Below are 20242 nucleotides of genomic sequence, written 5' to 3' on the forward strand. Positions count from 1 at the left end.
CACAAAACCAGATAAGTTCGATCTGAAGTCTAAGGGTCAAGATCAAAATGTGTTGAGGGATGTTAGATAAAATCTGTGTTGTTTTATTTCTTTCATGCATATTTGAAAAATCTTTTAATTTCCCACGACAGCCATTTGTGGGTGCCTACTCGCTTGAACGCACAAAGCGCTGCCTATTTACCTAAAGCTTCATGATATATCATTTCATGAGTAATAAGGCTAAACAAAAAAAAAAGTGTTCATTAAAAAAAACTAATTTTTGGGATTAACTTAGTGTAAAAAATTCCATTTTTATTTGATTTATAAACACTTATACAGGCCTAAACATACAATCTTGGTTTGAATATTTAAATTACGGCATTATATGTTGGAACAGTCCGGCTCTAATAAACAACCAGATCTGCAAAATTGCCGCCTATAACAAAGCAGATTAATGTGTTAGAATATTTCAAAGTCCAGATGTAAATTCAACCGACAGCCTTTGGAAAGACTCTGTTGATCCAATCTGACAAAGCTTGAGTTACTTTTTAAACTAAAAATGAGCAAAGCTGGTAGAGACATTCCCTAAAAGCTGTAATTGTAGCAAAAAGGTGGTTCTACAAAGTACGGCCTCAGAGCTGCTGAATGCATACCCTGTTAAAATATTGATTTGCAAAATTAATACAGAGTTCTATCATTTTTCTTTCACTTAACTTTGTGTTAGTCTACCACATAAAACCCTAATAAAATACATTGAATTGTGTGGTTGTAACATGACAAAATGTAACAAATTGAACAAATCTGAAGAATTTGTGAAGAATTTCTGAAGAATTTCTGAAGAATCTGTTATAGATTCTGATCAACAACAGACTATTAAAGACCAAAACAAGAATGACAAACATAAAATAGTCATACTTTTTCCAAGTATTCTCAAATGTAATGCTGACGCATTTCTGACCCTATATCAGGTCTTACTGGTTAAATGGTCAAAACTGTAGGTGGTGTAAAAAGATTTCCAAATAACACTATCTTTTAAAGTATAAAAACAGCAGTTATCTCATCTGACAACACTGAGCCCAAACATCCTGTGGTTTAAAGGTGCGCAAACCGACGTGTCGGATAGAGATGGCGCCTCAGCTGCAACAACAGCTATCGTCAAAGCAAGCTGGAACAACAAGCAGCCAAACATCTCAAAACAACAGGAACCAAATATTTACTCTCAAGATGACATGCAATAAGGTATTATTGTGCTCACAGATCATCATGTGGCTGCTTTTGAGACTGAATATGACAGAAAGAGGTGATGTAATATACCTCTGCCAGCACTGCAGCTCAAGATCTATCTCAAATGCATCATGCAACATGAGCAAATAAGTGGAATATCATCATAAAGCATACATGTTGGGGTGTGTGTGTGTGTGTTCATAATGTGCAAGCAGAAGCTTGTGGTAATATTTGTATTTTTTTTCCCCTAAACTTTACAAAATAATATAAGATATTTTGTTTCAAACTTGATTTTTGTGAAGAAGCAAGTTGAATATAATACGATTTAGTGAAAAAACATATTGCTTTTCAAAATAAAATGCATCTTGCTATGAATGTTCTGAATAGGAGTGTAAACGTTCAATCAAACCTTTGTAACACATTTATTGTAATGTCACAAAAGCATTATGTTGTGAATATCAAACACAATTTTGAGCAAAATAAATTTCTATGTAAACTTAATGTGAAAACAAATGAATAAATGTGACCTTGAGCACCTAAGTATCTTTTACTCCTTCACCTTTTGTGCAATCCTAAGGAAAGCTCAGCTGTTCTTTCAACACCAATCAAAAATGAATTGAGGCACTTAAAGTCTTCACTACATAGGAAATATGCAAAATGCAGCAGCACGAGGCACACTTTGTGGTTTGAGGTTTTCAGTCAAAACATAGAACCAAGTCAGAGTTCAAGTGTGTCACTGATTCGGTGGTTGCACCATTGTGTCAGCTTGGATGAACCAAGATTGGTGAAAGCGGTGGCGAGAGGAAAAGTCAGTATTTTCCTCAGTCAGTTGCTTGGTTTTGAGCCCGATTCCGGAGAGAGACGGAGTCACCACCATCTCATCCCGGGGAGATCCTCTCGTCCTGGAAGATAGAAAAATGAGAATTTAAAACTTGAAAATATTTTTGAGAAATATTTTCACTTACATCTTAAGTATTAATTAACATTCTCTGATATCATACTCCCTCTTACATTCCTTGTAAATATGTTTAAAAAGTCACAAAATAAGCCGTTATTTAGGGATATGCTAAGCCTGAGACCTCAGTCTTTGCTGTGGTTCTCCTACAGTGAGGCTTTGAAATTTTTACCATCTTCCTCCCTGAGGGAGATGGAAAATAAACTTGGGTCTCTGTCAACCCTTGTTTGTCCCAGTTCTGGTAGTTCTAACATTTTAATTAATGCTCTGACTGTAAATATGGGCAACTTTAAATAGTAGTTTGTGGTTTCTGCTTTCAGTCTGTTAGGCAGCAATGAGCTGCAACCTCACTGCACCAAAGTAGTCCACTCTGGACATCCCTCTTCACCTATTTGGATACTTTGAACTCACTCCCAAAAATTATTCTCCCAGTCTGTTTTGACCTCCAAAACTTTTCCTTCCTTGAGAGCTCCTCTCTATCTCTTTTTCTTCAAATAACAGAAGGTGATTTGCATTGAACAGCTTCAATCCAGCCCAGCAGCTCATTTACATCCAGGTCAGACTTGTTCCCGCTTGCTCAAAAGTCACCATCTGAGGCCACCTGATATGAAGAATGTATCAAAAACATTTGTTCATTAATATCTGGAGCTTGTTAGTGATGTGTTGAACACTAAGCATGTCGTGGGTCCACACAAGGGCAGTGACAAGGTAGGTTTAAATGACTTTTTCTGAAGCCATTTCTGATTATCAAGGGGTGAGAGTGTAGGGTGCAAGGACTGAGGTGTTCTTGGCACAAATTCAAGTCTTTTTCCAGTGTTGGATGGACTCCTGCAGTTTCCCGTTTGTGGTGTTCATGGAGAGGCACAGTAGTGGAGAGGAATTAGTCTGGTTTGGGAAACTCAGAGTCTCATCCTGTTTCAGATGTGAAGTTCCATTGGCATCTTGAGGCCATGATTTTTACAGTGCATTTCAGAGAATCATAACCAAATGCGAAGCAGCTGGGTCGAGAGTCATCCCCTACAAGTCCAGGCTGTGATTCTCAAAAGGAAAAAGAGAAATTCTCACTCTGGGTTGTCAACAACCTCTGCCTCAGGCACAGGAGTTTGTGCACCTTGGTGTCTTATCATCAGTTAGGGTATCTTACTTCATACTAATAGAGATGCTAGAAGCAGAAGCTTGATGGATGGAACAGGTGTCTTCTCCCATAATGCAGACATATGCTTAGGTCTGTCTTGTTAAAGGAAAAAGCGAAGATTTGGTACGTGAAAATCTTCACCAATGGGCATAAGATATGGATCAGAGATGATCCCACATACAAATGGAGGAATTAAGCATCTGTAAGTTGCCAGGACTCTGCTTTAGAAATAAGGTTTTACTGTTTTGCACTTTTTTTACTGGAGGTAAATGTGAAAGGTCATGTAAGACATAATAGAAATGTTTAAAGAGTAGCCCACCCCCATCTATAAAATCACTATTATATCAATTTGTAAAATCCCTAAAACACTACACTGTATATAAAAAGGTTTTACCTTACTAAATCTTCCACAAAACTACTAAAATTACTTAGCTACTTATTTTTTCCATTTAGTTATAGCTCTTACAGAACGATAAATAAAAATCTAATGTGTTACAAGCCTCAAGAGACTTTTCTTAAACAAATCAGGGATGTGTTTTACCAATAACGTACAACATTGCTGAAATCCATTATTTAACAAAAAATGTAAAAATAAAACATGTTTCTTTAATTTAGTTTAGCTTTTCACAAACTTAAGAGTACACATTTGAAAGTCAACTGTAAAACTATACAATACCTGTATAGGTTCCCAAGAATTGCCTTCAGCCATTTGAAAAAGCTGAACTGAGCTGCAATACCTGCAAGTAAATCAAAGTAGGAATGGTTCAACTTTGCCTTGAGGGAAATAACTTTTCTGACCTCAGTTATAAGATTTACTGAACCTCAAAGTGTTTTAGAAAACTGCGGTTACAGATTTTCATCATCCACCTGTGGGACAAATCTTGACACTGGAGCTTGAAAATGTGTGGAGTCCGTTAGCCAACACGTGTTGCACTGCACAGATACAACTTTTGGAGAAATCCTAAGCAACAACAGCTGCAAAGCTGCTGTAGGGAGAGACTGCAAGGGAAGCCTAAAAACATAGGTTGTTGCTATAGATAAATATTAAATGAACATGGAGTAACCATTTTAAAGGCATCCACTTTTCCCTCAAGTTAAAAATATAACAGATTTGAACATTATAAAATGTTCTAATTTTAAGCAACATATCAATAACTGACCTTTTTACACTCTTGAGTAAAAAAATATATTAAAACAAACCAAAGGACTCATTTGAAATCCCAATGGCTAAATCTGTTGACACCCTTAGTGAAAAACATGTAAAAAGCAAAAACTGGATTGATTTTAATTGCAATAGCATAATCTCTTATAGCATAATCCCTTATTTTAGGAAATGCTAAATGGTGTACATTTGTTCAATATGGAAAAAGAATCCTGTGGTTAAAAAATACCTTGTATTCTTCGACTTAAATATAATCAAGACACATTATATTAATTTATACTATACTTTTTTAGAAGTTTATAGGAACTTCTAAAATATGACCTTCAGTCTCCCCCGTTCAACAAATAAGTCTCGAAAAATTTCTATACAAGATTACCACTGAAATAAAAATATTAATTTTGTTCAGACTGGTTCCATGTCTTTACCAGTCATGCTACATACAGACTAGTGTCACAAAGTCACACATAAATATGAAGAGTTTTTACAGATAAATGAGCTTACAGACTTTACCTGTAGGTAAACCAGGACTTGTTTTTCCAATGTAGAAGAAGAGCAGCAATGCAACCAGGATGTTGGCTAAAGCATAAACCCACTGAATGATAAACATAATCAATATGGAACTCATTGCCTGAAAAAGAAAGTGTTCAAATTAATCATCATTAATTGTAAAGTCATCTGAAAACAGATTATGAGAACAGGGAAACTGTCATTAGCTGCATGTGTTCTGTAATTTACCCCAATGAGGGCAATCCAGTGGTTACATAACTTTGCGTAGAAGGCATCACGCATGGGTTGAATTTCAAAGTGTTGCTGCTCTGGTTTATCTTCATTACCTGAAAGATTAAAAGTCAGTACAAATAGGACAAGGTCACTTCTGTGTTAAAACTTAGTCTCAGCGAATTACACACCTGCATTGTAAAGATGAGTCTCTGCAGGTGAATCTTGCTGTGCGTCACCCATCCTTGTGTGATAGTTGACTTCAGGTTGATCTCCAGCCCTGAACTCCTCATCTTCATTTTGCCCTTTGTTTCCCTCTTCGAGTGGAGCTGAGCTCTGCTCCCCTCCGTTTTCATTTGACAAGGTGTTGCTGTTCAGATCCAGACCAAAGCTGTGCATCAGTCTCTGCTTGGTGGCAGCCTTCCTACTCTGAGATCCGCTGCACAGATCCTGCCTCAAAGTCATCTTCTCTGGTTCAGGATTAAGTTTGGAGACAGGTGGGAAGATCTGGTCCATATCCCTATTGAACTCCAACAGAGTCCCTTTTCCCTGCGGACTTTCACCTCCGCTCCCATAGTTGGGGGGAGGGGATTCAATCAGAGGCCTAGAGCTTTGCTTGGTTGACCTGCGCGTGCTTCCCCTTCCTGAAATGAAGGTCTGTCTCTTCTGTTTCGTTTGAAGCTGGAAGGTCATGGCCACACAAAAGTAGGAGTAGTCAATGAAGCTGTACGTGAGCATGAAGTTGATGGTGACAATTGGTGCTAGCACATTGACCCGACCAATGAAAATGAATGCCAGGGTCAGCATGCTGGTTAGACAAATGGCTGCCACCGGGGTCCGGTTTGGGCCTTTCTGCCAACAAGACAAAAAATACACAGCATGGTTAGCAATGCTATACTCGACACCCAATCATTCTAAGCTCTAGATTGGTTACATGGGTGTATAAGTAGTAGTTTTAATAAAGCTACTGCTTAACTTTTCTACCCTGAACTATAGAGCTTAGGGAATAAAACAGATTCTCTTATGAGCTGGTTAGCAAAAAACAAAGCAAACTAAAGTTGTGCATTGGTGAACAAGCCAACTGACACAGAAACACAAGCATTTCAGTATATATAAAGTGGCATCTGAAGATACTTGCTTTCTATAATGTTAATGTCAATAGCCATACATTCTTTTTGCTGTTTTTATATATCTGGGTTTTAAGTTAAAGAAAACAAGTCTACACTTTTAAAGATTTTGTGACCCATTCTTGATTTTCTAAAGCAAAAAAAGGTGACATTTATCAATGCAAAAACAAATGACTAAAAGAAAATTGATAAATGCAATACAAGTTAACTTCTAATAGAATGTGGCTTCAATATAACATGAACTAACAGATAATGACATTCTTTTTGCATTTTAGGTTTTGAATAATCCCCTGATGGGTTTTTTGTTTTCTTCTTTCAAGCTTATAATGGCAGATTTATAACTGGATTAAAATCCCACAGTTACAATCAATTATTGTTTACTCTATGAATTTTTGCTAAAAAAAAATACATGACTTTAATCTCAAATTACTTGGTTTTGCCTTTTTCCTTGGCTAACATGACAGCTTTGTAATCAAAGGGAAGCCTCCATTTTGTAGCTCCAAACATATTTAAATAAACATAAAAATAACCTTTTTATTGATGTCTATCTAAATTTAGGTTTTACTTCCACTTTAACTTTCAAAGAAAATGCCACAGTACTGCCTCCTTCTGCAGGTCTGAATCTGTCACCAAACAGCAACCTCTTCAACTTTGTCTTGTTGCACAGTTACAGGAGGACTGTTATGCACCTGGCGGGCCTCCAGAGCACACAGCAGAGCAGGGCCCTGCCCGTCGCCCTTCCTGCGTTTGTTCTGAGGCTTTGATTTGGGCCAAGATGTCTCAGGCCTAATTCCAGCCTGCTGAGAGAGGTCGAGTAGCGCTGCCATACAGGGAAGCTTGGGGTCAAAGAGGTCACAATGTCAACGTGACTGTCCACCAAGTGTGCAGCAGCAGCATGTTGTAACGCTGCTCTGCTGAGGTCAGTTCACTCACTTCTACTTTATGGAGCCCAAACTATAATTAGGCAGCTCAGAAACAGTTTCCTGCCGAGTCTGAGCACCACACCCCCTATACATCCAGGCTACACACTTAACAAGTTACAATATGCCATTCACTGCAGGTAGCACAATCTGTTTGTTGACAGATTCGTTTCAATATATGTGAAGCTGCAATGCTATTAACTTCCTGCACACATGACTTGGAGCTTTACTGATTTCATGCTTTTATTTCTTCAGTATATGACTGCAACTAGAAATAAACCCATCATAGCCATTTTCATTGCCACTGTCTGTATAGTTAATTTTGACAATGGCTTGCCACCTTCCAAGTTGAGTTCACAGCTCTTAATGAATGTTGCAACGATGTTCATAATTTACTTTCAGTCAGGGTGAAGGCAATGTGTACATGAACGCTCTGAGAAGTGTGTTCATGGGCTTTTTGGTGTTAAATAAATAAGGTATGGCTACATGATGAACTTGGAGATCATGTAGAAATAGATCTACTTTTCTTTAAATCCTTACTTTCTGTGGCAGAATTACTGCACAATGCATCTTTCTTTAAAAAAGAAAACAAGATTAGGCACTGTCTGTTGTTTATCATGAGATATACTGAAAGGTTGCTTGTCTTCAGACTGAACTGGAGCTTTAATCAAGATGAAAATTAGTTTTGAAGAACTGAAGAAGCATGTTGAATGAGAGGCGAGACATCCTAACAACAGAATGAACCCAATGTGTTGTTTTTTTTACCTTTGGATAAACCTTAAATCTTTTACATACACTTAAATGTCAATTGTAGATTGAAGTAAAATCTCCAACAGCACACAGAGATAGTAAAATAATCTCAAGCTTTGTCATGCTGATTGAAGGTCATTCCCTCAACCTTCTAACCACCCACCCCTCTTGCTAGGAAGGTCAGCGAGGGGATGACCCTCTCTTCAGCGATGCACTGGAGGATCCTGGGTGCTCCATACAAACCACCCATGCAGGAAGCTAGGGAGGAGATGTAAAGTCCCAGCAGAAAGAGGAAACCCACCAAGGAGACCTGGAGGAAGACGGAAAACAAACACAGGGTGAAAAGGATGAGGTGGGGTTGAGATCTCATGAAAGCTACGCCCAAGTCAGTTCCGCTGCAGTCGGCCCTTTGCAAAAACAATGAGCACTAATCACTGATGGAGAAGTCAAGGACTTCTGCACTTGATTCAAGTAAAATTAAATTTTTTCTATCGAGAAGTTTACATATTTGTTCCCAAGCAGTCATATTTTGCAATAAAAATGTTCACATGTTGTCATGCACAAAATTCTATGTATTTTATGGGAATTTTGCGTGACAGAACACCACAAAATACCACTGAACAGTAAAATGTGAGGAAAATTATTAATGGTTTTTAAACAGCTTTACCAATAACAATATACAAAGTGTGATGTGAACTTATATAACCTCCTTGAATCAATGATTTGTAGACCAAACTACTGCTGCAGATTCAGCTGCAAGTTATTTGTGGGCCTTCAAGGAGCTGAGACTGAACAGTTTTATTTATACTGACAATAAATTACACAAATGGAAAGAAATTTAGAGAATGCTGTGCTAGTTTGTGGGTTAGCTGGGTGTTACAACTTCTATGGGTTCTTTGACGCCTCCAGTTGAGAGATACCAGTCAAAAAAAATCCCTGGCAATACAGAAAGTGGTCAAATATAAATATTTTCCCATCATAGAATTGGAATAAGTTTTTCAAAAACTCCAAGCATTTCTAAAGTACACACCGTCGGAGGCTGTACCAACCACAGCATATCAACAAAGTGAGCCATGGTGGGAAATCCCCAAACCATGCCTCCTCAGCTGGAAGGCCTGTGTTACATGGCTGGATGGAAACAGAGAGGAGTTTACCTTCTCTGCTATCAAGAAGTCATAGCGGAGAGCTTCTCTGGTGCAAATGGCCCCCAGGAGGAAGACAAAGACCAGATACAGGAACCACCTGCAGGTCACAGACAGTACACCAAACCAAATTATAAACAACAGCTCCTCTCTGTATTAATACACAAAGTCAGACAGAATAATGTCACTATATATCTGATAGGTTAGTGCCAGGAATGTAGGTTTGCTGGTTCTCTCCACTGAAACAGGAAAGATTTGACCTTTTACACAAACACCACAGTAGGCAGGGAAAGTAACATCTGTGGTTTTGTAAATTTCCCTTGTGGACAACAATTGCCATCATCCTGTTAGATGTAAAAGCATATCTTTATAAATTAGAATATCATTGAAAAACACATTTATTTTATTAATTCAACTCAAAGTGTGCCTCTCACAACTTCATTACACACACAGCCATTTTCAAGTATTAGTTTCAGTTCATTTTGGATGTATTAAAGCATCAATGTAGTGCAGAATATTGGCCATCAACCCAAGCTACTCCTGAGGAGATAAGGAAGCCCAGGTTGCTTTGATATAGACCTTCTAAAATGTTTCTTATCCTCCTCTAGACAATGCTATATGGATTCTCTGTGGAGTTTGGCTCAGACCAGTTTTCTGTCTAATCAAGCAAAGTGAGACCACCATTATTGGACCAGCAGATACTGGTACTTATACAGTGATGGAAGGTGTGAGGTCCTGCTGGAAAAGTGGCAAAGTTCCCTAAGCTTGTCAGCATAGGGAAGCATGAAGCACGAACATTTCCTGGTAGATGGCTACTCTGACCTTTCACCTCATAAAGCAGTGGACCAACACCAGCAGATGAGACACCTGCCCAGAACATCACTGTTTTTGAAGCATCACACAAAAGTTCAATCAACTTGAATTTTGTGCCTCTCCACTCTTCCGTCAGGTTCTGACAGGCTTTACAAAAGAAATGCAAAATCTACTTTTTTCTGAAATTAGAACTATGTCTGTAGTCCAGAAATTATTTTACACAAATAACTCATCAGCTGAAGTTCATGGCCTGGAAGTTTTAGCTGTGTTGTGTTTCTTGAAACACAAAACATAGTCAAGTCAAAATATTTCTGATTAAAACATTTGCTGATCTTATGTAATTATGGATTTCCATAAGCTTTAAATCCTAATGATCAAAATTAACACAAACCAATACTTGAAATATATCACTCTGTGTGTCATCAACATGAACTATATCAATGTTTTAACAATATTCTAACTTGTGTGGATACACCTGGACAGCTAAAGTATAAATTTACTGTGTTTTTTTGTATCTTATTTTTTCGGGAGGGTGAATTCAGCTGCTGCCGTACGAAGTAAAAACAGCTGCTAGGGTTCCCATGGGGATGTTGTGCTCTGGCCGCTGCAGGTCTGAGCTCATGTTGAATCCTGCCATGACCCCTAAGCATGAACACACACACAGCACAAGCAAACAGTTACCAAAAAACCCATGCAAAATGTTAGAGTCATGGAGTGTGTAGCTAAAAAAGCAAACAAACGGGGAGTAGAGTTGTTGACATACTTTGTGTGATAAATGAATCTTGTTATCTGAAAGAAGGCAGGAAGGGTGGGAGAGCACACACCTGTAGCAGCAGGGAAGAAGACCCCAAATACTGTGAAGAAGTTTTCTCCTGGGCTATAATCTGGTATGATGTTACTACTGAGAAGCTTGGCTGAGTAACCCACAAAGCCATGCTCTGAAAGAAACAAAAAGCACAACTAAAGATGCTTAAAAGAATTCCCTTGTTAGCAAAAAGAAAAAAAAAAGCTTTTCAAATGTAGTTATTAAGACTGAGAACCATGTGCATGCTTCATCAGGATAAAAAAATGTATCTTGAGTGGTGGGAGTAGAACAATAATGAGTTTGAGGTGTCTCAAGATTGAACTCCAATAGAGCATCTGTGGGATATGCTGCAGAAATATGTCAGATTTCCTAGAGGCCCACCCTGGAGCTTACAGGACTCAAAGGATCTGCTGCTTACAGATTGGTGCCAGATACCACAGCACATCTTCAGGGGTCTAGTGAACCCCAGTGGAAGGCTGCTTTGGTTACAGACAAGAGACAGCAAATATATAAACACATTTTAGTCACATTTTCCCCAAATCCTAACCCATTAGCTTGGAAGTCAGTTTGGGAATAAATGAGTAACCAACATTTATTGGTTACCCATTAACCAATGAGTAACCAACAAATGAGATCTTCCATTAGGAAGATCTCATTTGTTTGTCTGAAAAGATCTGATCTGATCTCAGATCTGGCCTATAATGAAACATATTCTTCTGGAAATCAATTTAAAGTTTTTCAGACTTATGTATTCCATAACAGAGTCTTTAAAGTATTTTTATGCTTTTTATTTCTACAATGTGCCCTTAGAAATAATGTTCAGTAACAACATTTTTAATATATAGACTTATGTGACATTAAAAATGATTTATCTGAGGGACCAAAACTACCTAACCAAACCTGTGTCAAAAAATGAATCTCCCAACACAATAAAGAATATCTATGACTACACATATTTTGTTTCCCCAAAAAAATGTGAGTACAGTCACACTAGTAAAAACAAGGTTTGACTAAACAGGCCATTCTTATTTGAAATCGTCCCCACTGTGACTGAATTAAAATCATTTTACAAAGAAGAGTGGGCTAAAGTTTTCCCACAGCTTTGTATGAAACCTATTACCAGGTTACCAATTATTGCCAATGCTTGATGCCAATTAATAGGTTTAGGGACAATTTGTTTTTCACAAAGGGTTGAATGGGTTTGGACAGCTTTTTTACCTTAATACAACAAATTATTCAAAACCTGCTTATTGTATTTACTAAGATTATCTTTGAAACATTAAAAAGGTCACAAAAAGGCAAAGACATATTTAGGAAAATCAACTCCTTTTTCACAAAAAGGAAAATTGATTAGGAAAAGTGTTTAACTTGGGAAATTTATTCATCTCATGTTATGTAACCTGAGTTAGGATTAGGACTAAAATAGACAAACCGTACTTGCCGCTCTATTTACTTTCCTTCTATTACTTCATTAAACAAATACAGTACATGTTACCATCTCTTTGATGAACATTGTATTTGCTCTTGCAAAGAAAAGGTTTATCATATCAAATATATGACTTCAAAGATTTTGCTTCGCAACTGCACAGTGTGCATAGTTCCATAAAACAAAGACGCCATTTGGTCTAATGTGAGTGAATGAATCAGGAGTGGTCAAAATAAATGGCAACAGCAGGTAGTGCAGCCCTTTCCAGGCAGGGGGGGTCAGTTCAGTCTGGACTGGTCTGTCAAAGAAGTGACTGAAGGTCATTCTGCGCTGGCAGAATCCGTTAAAACCACACAGCCTGGAGAACCTGCCTGCATTACAACACCGGACATTTCCTCCCTTTGGTTATCTTGCGATGGGAAAGAATGTGTTCTCTCAGATTAATGACATGTTTATCCTAAAGGAAGTCGCCACCCTTTTCAGAAGCTTAGCAGCTTCCAAGTTTTGGAAAAAGAATCAAAGTTAGCGAGAGAGGGAGTGAGCATGCTTTTTCTCCTTTTTTATTTAGGAAATGCCTTTGTTTTAAGGACTCGTGATCCCGATGAGATGTATTTAAGGAGCGTTAAACCCTTGCTCACTCTGTGCCCCACTGAGATCACCATGTCTAAACAATCAGGACCTAACAAATCCACTGTGTCTGTGTCCACAACAAGAGCTCCCCACCCATATTACAACATCCAACTCCAACATCCAAGAGAGTCTGACGGCGCCTGCTCTGACTACTGAACTCTGTTTGAAAGGGTGTTCACATGTTCAAATTCTATCACCTAAAACTTAGAAAGCTTATACACAGTGCCAGGTGAGGTGTTTGTTGGAAAACTTGCTCAGTTTTATTTAAGTCTAAAGGACATCAGAGGAAAATTAAGAATCACAACAGCTTGCAGAAAATGACAACTCAAAATTCAGTGACTCCGGGAATTAAAATGTCACCTAAAATCAATAACAAAGGATATTTAAAACAGAAATGTCAGTCTTCTGAAAAGTGTGTTCATTTCCAAGCTCTCAATACTAGGTTGGGCTTCCTTTTGCAGGAACTGCTGCAATCTAGTCAACCAAAGAAAACTCCTAACATCAGAGTCTCAACGTTCTATTTTCACTTCACAATTAGTTTTTATTGTCCATCATTCATGATCATCAAAATTGCAAGAAAGAAAAGCTCAATATCTTTCACTTCATCTCTAATTAATCACTTTCTGAAAAGAGCAACAAATACGTTATCACAATATTGATTTTTTTTTTTAAGATGAACCTGAGTTATATTGCCTAGAAAAAAACTGTGAAAAACAAACCCTATATGTGGAACTGTGATGAAGTCATGTTCACATTTGCCTCAACTGTATAGGTACTTTTATCAGAAAGTCTTTCTACATGTTTACCTGTTTCTTTCCCTCAGTGTGTTCCAACTCTTCACCCATGACCAAATCAGAAGCCCTCATTCACAAGTTTTCATTTGGTTTTCTGATGAACTTGACATAGATATCAGATGGGTGAAGAGAAAGAGCACCTTTGTTTTTTTAATATATTTTAAGTTATCAGCCATATTTTTAATGTCATATCTAATAAGAAAGTTCCACTTTTTCTGTAACAAGCATATGTGTGGGGTTCTTCACCGAGTGCAGCATTCCTCTGATGCACACTGGAATGCGTAGTCGGATTACATGAGCATCCGAGGCCTCTCCCTCTGCTGAACTGACCTCCTACTCTCCTACCCTAACAAGTATGGACTGCATTGAGTACACAGCAGGCTGTGATTTTACCAAGGTGGAGCAGGACCCAGAGGGACGACTGAAAACCATATATTACAGTTTGGACCACAAAACAATAATGGGAAAAAAAAATGTGGCGGTCCCTGGGGTGAGAAGACCCTTTAGATCTCTGTGCCGTCCATCTCCGTTTCTCATCTTTCAAAAATGTGGGTGAGTCTGGTTAACACCCTAAACCCCAGGCCCAAGGAGCCCATTATGGCTTCCTGCTCTGTGGGGAGAAAAGGCTTCAACTGGGACAGGGTGAGGCGTGCTGAGCTGTAATTCATCTCTGGATCACAGTCAGAGGAGTTTGTGGTTGAGATGATTGGTCACAGAGACAATACACTGGCAATACATTGACTAAATTCTAGTAATTTACTGCACTTAAAGAGGGAAATGGATTCCCCACAATCTTTTATATGACTAAATAAGTCCTCACAGTTCAGAGAGATTTCATGTTCAACTCCACCTGTTTGGTCTGACTTTGTAAATGACAAAGTTTTGATGCAGTGTAATAAACAACAGCATTAAATTGGGTTTCTATCAGATAGTGAAAATATAAAAAGTCGAACATTTTCCTAGCTTGAAATATACATTTAATCAATACTCTAGATCCAACTGAAACAGCCAACAATTTAGTATTTGTTGCTATTTAGGCAGAAGCTCATCAATTAAAGGAAAAAATGATGATGCCTTGAAAAGTATGTTTTCATACACCGTGAGCACCTTTGTCACCTTACAGCTAAAGACTTCATTGTATTTTATTGAGATTTTACATAATAGACCAACACAAAGAAGCACATCTTTGTAAAGGAAAAAATATATATTAATGTTTTTAAACTTTCTTGCAAATAAATCACTAAAATTAAAGAATGTGGCATGGTTTTGTTTTAAGCCTCCTTAAAACAGCAATATGACAGGATAATTGTGCAGACTTGATGACAAAAACTGCAAAAAAAACTCAAGACTGAACAAAGACTCACACAGTCAATAACGGCAAGTCAATAACAGCAGTGCTTGAAGCAGGGAAAATCTGAAGGAACAATTAAGAGGCTGCAAAAGACTTGAATCCTTAAATATGCAACCAGAGTTACAGTGAAATGATTAGATCAAAGCATATTGATGTGTGAGTATGATTTACTCACGCATCACTAGACAACAGTCTAATGATCAGAGACACTCGTGAGTTATTCTAACTGAGCTAAGATATTTTGCGAAGAGCTTCAGGCAAATAGTTCAGGCTCAAAATGTGTGAAACAAGAACAGAGATATCCCATTTATCTGCAATAAATGGGATGAAATAAAAATGCATGTCACAGCTTTTAATTATTATTTTTTTGTTTCTAAAAACATTTTAGAAACCATGTTTTATTCTATTTCCACTTCACAATTATGTGCTTCTTTGTGTTGGTCTGTAATTTAATTCGCCCATAAAATAGTGAAGTGTGGCAAAATGCTTAAGAGGTTGGAATACTTTTGCAAACCACCAAGTACTTTATATCATGTCAGAAGATGAAAATACTGAGAAGTTACATTTAGTTTAATTAAAATGTGAAACATTTGCTTAGCACAAAATTTGGTTTACATAACCTCCCTCCTGTATAGTGGCAGCCTATGAAGTTTTCTTTTTTTTTTTTTGCTACTGCCTTAACGGGAGAACTTGCCAAGCGGACATGTTATCAAACCATGACCACATCATTTCGCCGGTGGCTCACACTTCCTTTAGGATGTGCTCCAGCGTTCACTGAGTTTAAACTAATCTGGGCCGTTTCACTTTGTTAGGGGACCTGTTGGTCCTCTGCCAATAATGAAATCATCATCATCACTACACACAAAGCAGCATTTTAATTGGAACAACCTGGAGTAGTAGTTGTGGCTGGTTCTCCCACGGTTCTTCACAGCTGCATTGTGGTCTCTTCTAATCATGTTATAAAACAAACAAAAGGGTCAAGAGGTCACTGATAGCAGAAAAGTGTCAGGTTTTAATGGGATAATAAAAAGGAGTTTTGCACAGACTGACATCTACTGACTATGTAGTGTCATAAATTCATGTTTAGGTGGGAGGGGGAGTGTTCTTCAGTTACTGTTTTGAATTTTGGAACAGTTTTCTTTTCCCACTGTAAAGGAAGTTGATAACCACTGAGAACAGGAAATGTAGGGTAGGACTTCCTGCAGGCCAACAAAAGGAAACAATCTAGTCAACTAAAGAAAACTCCTAACATCAGAGTCTCAACATAACTAAAAATAAAGAAATAAAAAAAGACAGCGTTACGTTGTTCTTGACAGAAGCGGGAGAAAAGAGTTTATAAATAAATTTTAAAAAATTTCAACGGGACACAATCAACTGCAAAAAATAACATTGGAGCACCACCTACTGGCCTGAAAACACCATAAGAACAAGACTTGTACTGGATAACTGAATGAAACAAATGTTTCAATCATTTGGGGGGTGTTCTCCTACAAGGCAAATAATGAAAATAAAAAACTAACTCTCTCACTGAATGTTTAGTAATTATCCTACTGGAAGATGAACCTTCAAGACTTTTGCCATCACAGTTAAGCATTTCCTCCAGGATTTTCCTGCATTAATGTTCATCTATCTTCCCAACCCATCCACTCTGCCCAGCTGCTTCTTTTCCTTTCATTTTAAAAACAAGCACTTTTATTTTAACAGTCACAACCACTGAGCCGTACCTGGATCGAGGTGTGTATAGGTGCCAATAACAAAGTCCAGAGTGGAGATTGCTAACAAAGCCAGCAGGAGCAGCTGCAGTCTGACGATCCACTTCACACCTGCCAGATTGATCCCAAGCAACGCTAGGAGGACAGCTGCTGACATGAGGCGCACCGCCCACTGGCTCTGCAGACCCAAAAGCTCTGCCACGGACTCGGAGAAGCCCGTGAGGTACATGGCGCCGGCAACACACTGAAGGAGAAGAAGGCGCCAGGAGAGCAATCACCCCAAAAATCTTCAAGTTACATTAAGGAAGGGAGTGCGGTTTGAACTCACCTGTCCAAAGATGTAGAGGAGGCCAACAGTACCCCCGATTCTGCCTCCCAACACGTTGGAGATCATGGAGTAGACTCCTCCGCTCCCAATCCCACAGTGCTCGCCCACTCCGATCCCTGACATTACTGTCACTAAAGCAACCAAAACCACCACGGAGACGAGGAGCAACCCCAACAGTACGCCAGTGTTACCCTGATAATGTAGTTAGACATTACAACATATAGCATGCATGTCATTTTGAACTAAAAGGTTTTATTCAAAGTTTTTTTTTTCTTTCAATTTTCAACATTGTTTGCAAAGTTACATCAAATTTAACAATAATTAATTGTTTGCAAATTGCATGTTGGAATTTGTCAGCAGAAACAGAGCTGGCATTAAAATGAAAGAAAAGGCTCATTCAGTATTTCTCTATTCCTTAGCTAGATATTATATCTCTGCAGCTCTTATAGAAAACCTGCAAGCAGGAGATGGTGAGCAGGTGCTGAGCCATCAGTCATGCTTAGCTACCAACAAAGTTTCCCTTTACACATAAACAGCCATATCATTTCTGTCTGATAAGATGCATGTCATTCTCAATGAGAAACATTGTCTTCTAGCTAGAAAACTATATCTGAGCTGTCAGACAAGATCAACAAGCATGTAGGTGTTAAAAGTCAACGTGTCTTTGCAGCTGCATCTAATCGCCAAACCAATGTAAACTGTAATCTTTGCATTGTCAACTTTAATATCTCTTGGCAAGTGGAAAGTATTGTTACAAAACACTTCCTTGCCGGCCAGCTGCTTTTAAACATGCTGAGACTGTTTAGTCAAAAATATTCAGTCTATATACAGTCCTATATGTTGACTGCCTTCTATATTCAAGAACTTATAAAGGATTGTTTTTTAATCAACATTAATTTACACTGATTTAAAGCTCACCATACTGACGTAGTGACTTTTTAAGATGTTTCATTAATTTCTGTTAAACTCAAGGTCCTACTAAATCTAACAGCAGCCTTTGGCACAGTTGAACACAACATTCTTTTGCTTGGAGTGTTTTGTTGGTCTAAACATGTCTGTCTCTGGATATACTCTGGAAAAGAATACTTCTCTTCATTAGTACCTATTTGTTGTGGTGTACGCAAAGGCTCTATTTTTGGTCCTAACCTGTTGTAAAAGGGGGTATGAAGTAAAATGTACTTTTTTGAGCCTTATATCATGATATAATGCAATTCCCTCATCAAAACCAGACCTGGACAAATGTAGGGATGCTTTCATCACCTTGAGGTTGGATTATAGCAATGCCCTTTACTTTGGCCTTGAACAATTACAATTCTGCTTCAAATGACTGATCCTTTCCCCCCCCTGTTTTCAACTACCTTACAAAATCTCTTTGGTCAACATTGTTTTTAAAACTGCTGCAGAAATACGGTTTTCATCTTGATATGCTGCAGCCGTTACACACTTACCACCAGGTATCCGGTGCGCAGAAACAGAACTACCCCAAAGATATTGATCATGCAGGTGGTGAAAACGCCATCCCAGGTCCCAAAAAGCACAGGCTCCCACACGAACAGCTTGATCCTCCACCATGGCTGGTGGAAACGCTGCACATTAAAGACAGTTAATTTATGAAGGTTTGGAAATGTCTATCTCCCAAAGCATTTGCTTTGAAAACTGCCCCCCTCTTCTGGTTTTCAGATTTCCACTGAAATCCATTTCTAAAACCACAAACAGCAATTTTTACTGTAATCCCTAGCAAAACTTTTAACACCACTTGAACTTGTTCACCATTTCACTGGTTAAAACAACAAAACTTCAGTGCATCTTGGGAAAGTGCATCGTTTTCAAATTTTATTTGTAAAAAAAAGGTATGACATGGATTTGTAGCCAGTATGACTGCAAACCTACTGAGAAGAGGCTGTAGGTAGACAGGTTGGCCAACGAAAGCAGTCAAGAGGCCCATAATAACTAGTTCAATGGGGTATTCTTATTCTGGAAATCATACATTCTTAAAATATTGAGCTGATAAAATTAAAATACCTGTGCATCTTCATGAAACAGATCGTGAACATGTGCGTTTGTGTCAGCAGATCCCTCCTTCAGCAGCTTGGTCCCATCGACCTCCTGGCCCCAGGTGTGCACATGCCAACCGACTGGCAGGGTCTCCATCGCCACCTGAAAAGGTCCGTGACTGACATGAAACTTAGGCCTTGTGTTTTTCGCTTGTTTTCTTGTCTTATCCAAACATATGCATACTTGAAGCCAGTCTACGTGGAAGCTGACGGGAAGCAACCGGTGCCGCCGCCTTTCCCTGTAAAACAGCAACAGGTGCAGCAGGAGGTCACCCGGATACAGCTGGGTGGATGTGCTCTGACGCGGCGGCGCCAACGTTCAACAGTCGCGGTTTTGCGTGAAACTCGCCGAAGACCCAACAGTTTTATTACAGTAGTTTCGCCCTCTGAAAATTTACTGAGCTTAAAATTGACGCTTTAACATTATGATGCAGGTAAAAATGAGACTGTTCTCACAAAAACTTAATTTAAAAATATTTACATAAGCAACGATAAATGCGAAGAGTAAAACCCTAATCGGGTCCGTATTTGTTTAGCTTGTGTGTTAAACGCAAACTTTAACCTAATTTTGCAGTTTTGAATATTTTCAAAATCTCTTGTATTTTCCTCATTGTGTTCAATATAGCTATTACCTTTCACTTTTCCATTCGATTATTCGAAAAAAGGAAAAGATCCAAATTAAAATCCAGAACGATAAATCCAGCCAGCAGACTGGCAACGTGTGAAAACGTCAGCAGGTGAACTATCTTCAGGTCTTTGCTTACCTTTCCAGGGTGTGTTGGAGGCTTTTAGGATCCTGTGTTAGTCTTGGCAATAAGCCCAGACGTACAAGGTTGATTAATGATTAAAGCTCGAAAAACTCAAACATTTCATTTATTTAAAGGAATTAGTCATGTATTCGCAAAGAAATGTTTGACAGCAACATGAAGCATAGATTGTTTCAAGTTTTCTAAATGTACAAAATACATTTCTTAAAAAGCAAAATATTTGGCGACGGATAATGCATTATTCTCACGTGTAGCTCAAAGATTTACATGCAGTCATAGAATAAAAATAAGCACTTCTGAAAGTGAAATTTGATTCAAATAAATAGAATAGTGCTTAAAAAAAGCACTTCATTATTTTAAGTGCTCAAATATACTTACTTTAATATACTTAAATGCTTTTGATCAGTTGCCTTATGTGATGTCAAGTTTTTTGTAGGTTATTTAAGTTAAA

The 20242-nt window shown here is 38.3% G+C and overlaps 1 protein-coding gene across 2 annotated transcripts; it reads right to left on the reverse strand.

Annotated features, from left to right (window-relative positions):
* Nucleotides 1-1175: 1175 nt before the first annotated feature.
* Nucleotides 1176-19769, reverse strand: slc12a8 (solute carrier family 12 member 8). 2 transcript variants are annotated; one of them, XM_028024440.1, is made up of 14 exons: nucleotides 19657-19769; nucleotides 18993-19127; nucleotides 18419-18556; nucleotides 16971-17162; nucleotides 16655-16886; nucleotides 10749-10862; nucleotides 10479-10566; nucleotides 9124-9211; nucleotides 8133-8279; nucleotides 5364-6024; nucleotides 5191-5288; nucleotides 4966-5083; nucleotides 3970-4030; nucleotides 1176-2105 (listed from the first exon to the last, which is right to left on the reverse strand). In XM_028024440.1, the coding sequence occupies exons 2-14, from the start codon at nucleotides 19119-19121 to the stop codon at nucleotides 1937-1939; spliced, it is 2235 nt and encodes a 744-aa protein (XP_027880241.1). In that variant the 5' UTR covers nucleotides 19122-19127; nucleotides 19657-19769; the 3' UTR covers nucleotides 1176-1936. The 2 variants fall into 2 exon arrangements, with proteins under 2 accessions (XP_027880241.1, XP_027880243.1); XM_028024442.1 differs by lacking the exon at nucleotides 19657-19769 and adding an exon at nucleotides 19209-19507.
* Between the last annotated feature and the right edge of the window lie 473 nt (nucleotides 19770-20242).

Source organism: Xiphophorus couchianus, chromosome 7, assembly GCF_001444195.1.
Source record: "Xiphophorus couchianus chromosome 7, X_couchianus-1.0, whole genome shotgun sequence".
Classification (NCBI taxonomy): domain Eukaryota; kingdom Metazoa; phylum Chordata; class Actinopteri; order Cyprinodontiformes; family Poeciliidae; genus Xiphophorus; species Xiphophorus couchianus.

What these genes read in the sequence shown, in the direction of transcription:
- slc12a8 (XM_028024440.1), bottom strand. Translation starts at nt 19,121, where the DNA reads ATGGAGACCCTGCCAGTCGGTTGGCATGTGCACACCTGGGGCCAGGAG. An exon ending in TGCGCACCGGATACCTGGTG is followed by an intron (nt 17,163 to 18,418) that starts GTAAGTGTGTAA and finishes CTACATTATCAG; the next exon opens with GGTAACACTGGCGTACTGTT. An exon ending in ACTGGATTGCCCTCATTGGG is followed by an intron (nt 5,084 to 5,190) that starts GTAAATTACAGA and finishes TTTCTTTTTCAG; the next exon opens with GCAATGAGTTCCATATTGAT.